We start from the raw sequence: 3,924 nt of genomic DNA on the forward strand, positions 1-3,924 counted from the left end.
CCGACCACGGCCTTACCAAGAATTCATCGCCCAAGAATAAGATTTATCCAAATTGGCCTACTCCCCATCAGCGTCAGAAAGGTGTCTTTTTCTAAACTTAGTTTTGCGGGTAATTAAACAATAGACCAAATCGGCTAACTCAATGTTGTACCCAATTTAAACCCTTTAGAGAAATAGATCGATGTTAGGAAAAAAACTGTGTCCGAGGTCTCAAGTACGGCCCTTGGCCTTCATTCTCGGGCTGTACTCGAAATCCAGGGCATAGTTTTTTTGTTGTTCTTTCTTGACCGACCTTGGCTGGTAGAGATCTTTTTTTTTTTTTTATGGCAAGGAAGCAAGTGCCGGGTAGGGGGGGGGGGGGGGGGGGGAGGGAGAAACCTCGAAAATCGTTTAAAGACTGAGAAAATTGTCGCCTGTACTCACACTGTCTCGAGTTTTATATTAATCTGTTTTACTTAAATTGCAAAGCACACTTGTTTTATCGATAGTGATAGAAAAAAGTGCATTTATCTCTTTTTGATTGCGTTGAGACATGGGAGGGAGGTGGCACGAAAGAAAACAGAATTGAAAAAAAAATGCCCTTTGTAATCAAAATGTCCTGCAATTGTAATCTATTGTAGCTTCTTAACTACCTTTAAACTTGTTTAGCATCCATAAAGAAAATCACATTTTTCTCTTTGTTTTCTGAAAATGTATTATTTTTCAATACTGGTTTCATGAGAAAGCCATTCAAATAAACGCATGCACAAAACTTCTAAAAGTTGTCGCTTGCACAATTAATTTTTCACTTTTAAACGGATAAAATGTTCTCAATCAGAATCAGAATCATCGGATGTTACAGCACGACGTTTACGCAGCTTGGAAACCATAGGTTTGTTTGAACTCTCGCCGCTGGTGCTAAGTGCACTGATGAAGGTAAAATTAAACGTGCCTCCTTCAATAATTTCGTTTTTTACTACTACTACTACTACTACTACTACTAATAATAATAATAATAATAATAATAATAATAATAATAATAATAATAATATTATTATTATTATTAATTTTATTAATAATAATAATAATAATAATAATAATAAGAATAATAATAATGGGAATATAAAGCAGAGACATGGCAACGTTGCCAAAGTTGTGTGAAAAATTAAATCTGGAAAAGAAGGATAAGTGGTACAAACACGCACCGGACAGTGTAAGGGAAAAGGATGAGGATAAACTACTGTGGGACGTGAACATACAGTGTGATCATGTCATTGAAGCCAGAAGACCGGACATTGTGGTTGTAAATAAACAGGAGAGAAAGTGCACTATTATTGATATTGCCATACCAGCGGATAGAAGAATTGGTGAAAAGGAGAATGAGAAAGTTGAAAAGTATCAAGACCTTAAAAGAGAAATTGCAACAATGTGGAACATGAGAACTATGCAGATGGTACCAATTGTTGTAGGATCATTGGGAAGTGTAACAAAAAACTTGGACAAGTGGCTGGGAAAGTTGAATATCAAAAATAGTATTTCATTACTACAGAAAACTACGTTACTGGGAACGTCGAGGATTTTGAGAATGGTGTTGGAGCTCTAGAGTAATTAGAAGAAAACTGTGAGGGACCTTTGGTCATGGGCTATCACCCACTCCCTTAGGATGCAAACCGGAAAAAAGATCATCCAGTTCACAAAGATAATAATAATAATAATAATAATAATAATAATAATAATAATAATAATAATAATAATAATGACAACTTTATTTAAGTGTCAACGGATTAAACACAAGTGCTCTAATTGGGGAAAACAACGAAATTAACTCAAATCAAATCAAATATTGGTTTTTGTGGACAGGGTAAGACCGAAGTACCCGAAGAAAAACCTCTCGGAGCAGAGAAGACAACCAACAAACTCAACCCACATATGACACCGAGTCTAGGAATCGAACCCGGGCCACATTTGGTGTGAGGCGAGTGCTCTCACCACTGCTCCACCCCTGCTCCCCTTTTACTGGTTCGCGAGGCAAGCTTAAGTTCTAAGAGTGACAATTTTCTCGCATTTGCGATGACATCGAACTCGTCTTCTTTCAAGGACCTCCAGGTTATTGTCAGCGAGTCAGAGAGCAATCCCATGACGCTGACCAATAGGGACGAACAAGTGTTCTCAAAGACGACCAAAAACAACAGTCTTCGTTGAAGACTCAACAAAGGGACCAAAGGGAATCGACAAGCTCAACCACAAGATTGATCAGGTAACGCATGTTGTCAATAGTCAACCGGGAGAGGAAAACTTGTAATGAGAGGTATTATGAGTCCAGGATACAACATATAAAGAATAAACATCTTAAAAGATGCTGGGTAGAAATGAAGCGTCTGAGTGGAGCAAAGACCAAGAACGGCGATTTGTGTAGTCAAATTAAATAAATGTCGATCATTTTTCAGACCTTTACCAAGTGGAGCAGGCTAACTTCGTCAACTCAGCCTTCCTGGAACCTCTAGAGAAATATAAAGTTGCCTGCTCCGCTTGAAAGTTCCCCTACAAAGGATACTCCAAAGATCCCATGTGTTTCTTAAAAATGCGTTAAAAGAACGCTACTGAAAGTTAACCCCACTAAAGCTGCCACACCGGACATGATCCCGAACTGGCTACTCAAGGAGTATGCCGATATCTTGGCCTTTCCGATTACGGAGATTCTAAATGGTCTATCTGTTTGGAAAATGCCGAAAAAGAAACCAGTTTTCCATCTGAAGAAAGATCTAAGACCTATTTCTCTAACGCCTTGTATGTCTAAATTGCGGAAGGATTCCTTGTATACGACTATCTTAAGCCTGCTGTATTAGACTTTATTGATAGTAGTCAGTATGGGGCAGTCCCGAAATCGTCAAGTACTTTGGCTTTAATAAGCATGTTGCATAGGTGGTCCCTGGAGACTGACGGAAAGCGAGCGAATGTAAGAACTCTACTTTTCGATTATCGGAAGGCATTTTATCTAATAGATCATTTAGCCGTACCACGTAGTATAGTTAACTGGATCATTGATTTTCTGTCTAATTGATTTCAAAGAATCAAACTAGCAAAATGTTGTTATTGCAAGTAAGGCCCAGTCCCTTCTGGGATACCGCAGGGTTACCCAATTGGGCCACGGCTTTTTGTATTAATGATAAATGATTTGCATGTAAACACCCCATTTACATTTACATTACATTTACGGAAATTTGTTGATGACATTACAGTATCCGAAGTCGTTCCTGATCCGAAAGGGATTACCAATGAGGCACAGAGTATAGTTAATCAGGTTATTGAGTGGTCCCATGTGAACAGAGTAAAGTCAAGTTATTGGGACTTGCTGTAAGTGTTACACTAACATTGAAGAAGTAGTTAAGAAAGCTAGTAATCGATTATATTTCCTTGTACAGGTCAAACTCGCGAAATTACCGCCAACAGATCTAATTCTTTTCTACAATACGTGCGTAAGGTTGGCAATTGATTATGTTCCGGTATTTTATAACGACTTGCCGCGGTATCTCATCAACGAGCTCGTTCGAATTGAGAAAAAGGCGATGTCAATCATTATGCCCGGCACGACCTACAATAACGCATGCGAGATTCTTGGGGTTACACCAATGGTGTATCACATTGATACATTAGGTGATAACCTTTTCCATAGCATCGGATCCGATAAAGATCATAGGCTGGACAGCTTACTTCCGCCATTATATTATATATCATGGTTGTAAAATGTAATTAAGGTTTTATTGGAGCGGTTTTCAAATGAGTCTCGTAAAACCAAAACCGAAGTAATTACTTTGGCCAATCAAAAAGGACGGAGACAATTCAGTAAACCAATCAAAACTCAAAGTAATTACACGTAGCCGACACAAAGCGCGAGAAAATGTGCACGCGAGAGCCACGATTGGTGTTGGTTTCACTTCTGATTGG

The 3,924-nt window shown here is 38.6% G+C and overlaps 1 protein-coding gene across 1 annotated transcript; it reads left to right on the plus strand.

The window, feature by feature from the left end:
* The first annotated feature begins 1,114 nt into the window (after positions 1-1,114).
* On the plus strand, positions 1,115-1,582 carry LOC137989974 (uncharacterized). The gene has a single exon (XM_068835538.1). It carries the CDS (start codon positions 1,115-1,117, stop codon positions 1,580-1,582), a length of 468 nt encoding a protein of 155 aa, XP_068691639.1.
* The last annotated feature ends 2,342 nt before the right edge of the window (positions 1,583-3,924 follow it).

Source organism: Montipora foliosa, unplaced genomic scaffold (assembly GCF_036669935.1).
Source record: "Montipora foliosa isolate CH-2021 unplaced genomic scaffold, ASM3666993v2 scaffold_483, whole genome shotgun sequence".
Taxonomy (NCBI): Eukaryota; Metazoa; Cnidaria; class Anthozoa; order Scleractinia; family Acroporidae; genus Montipora; species Montipora foliosa.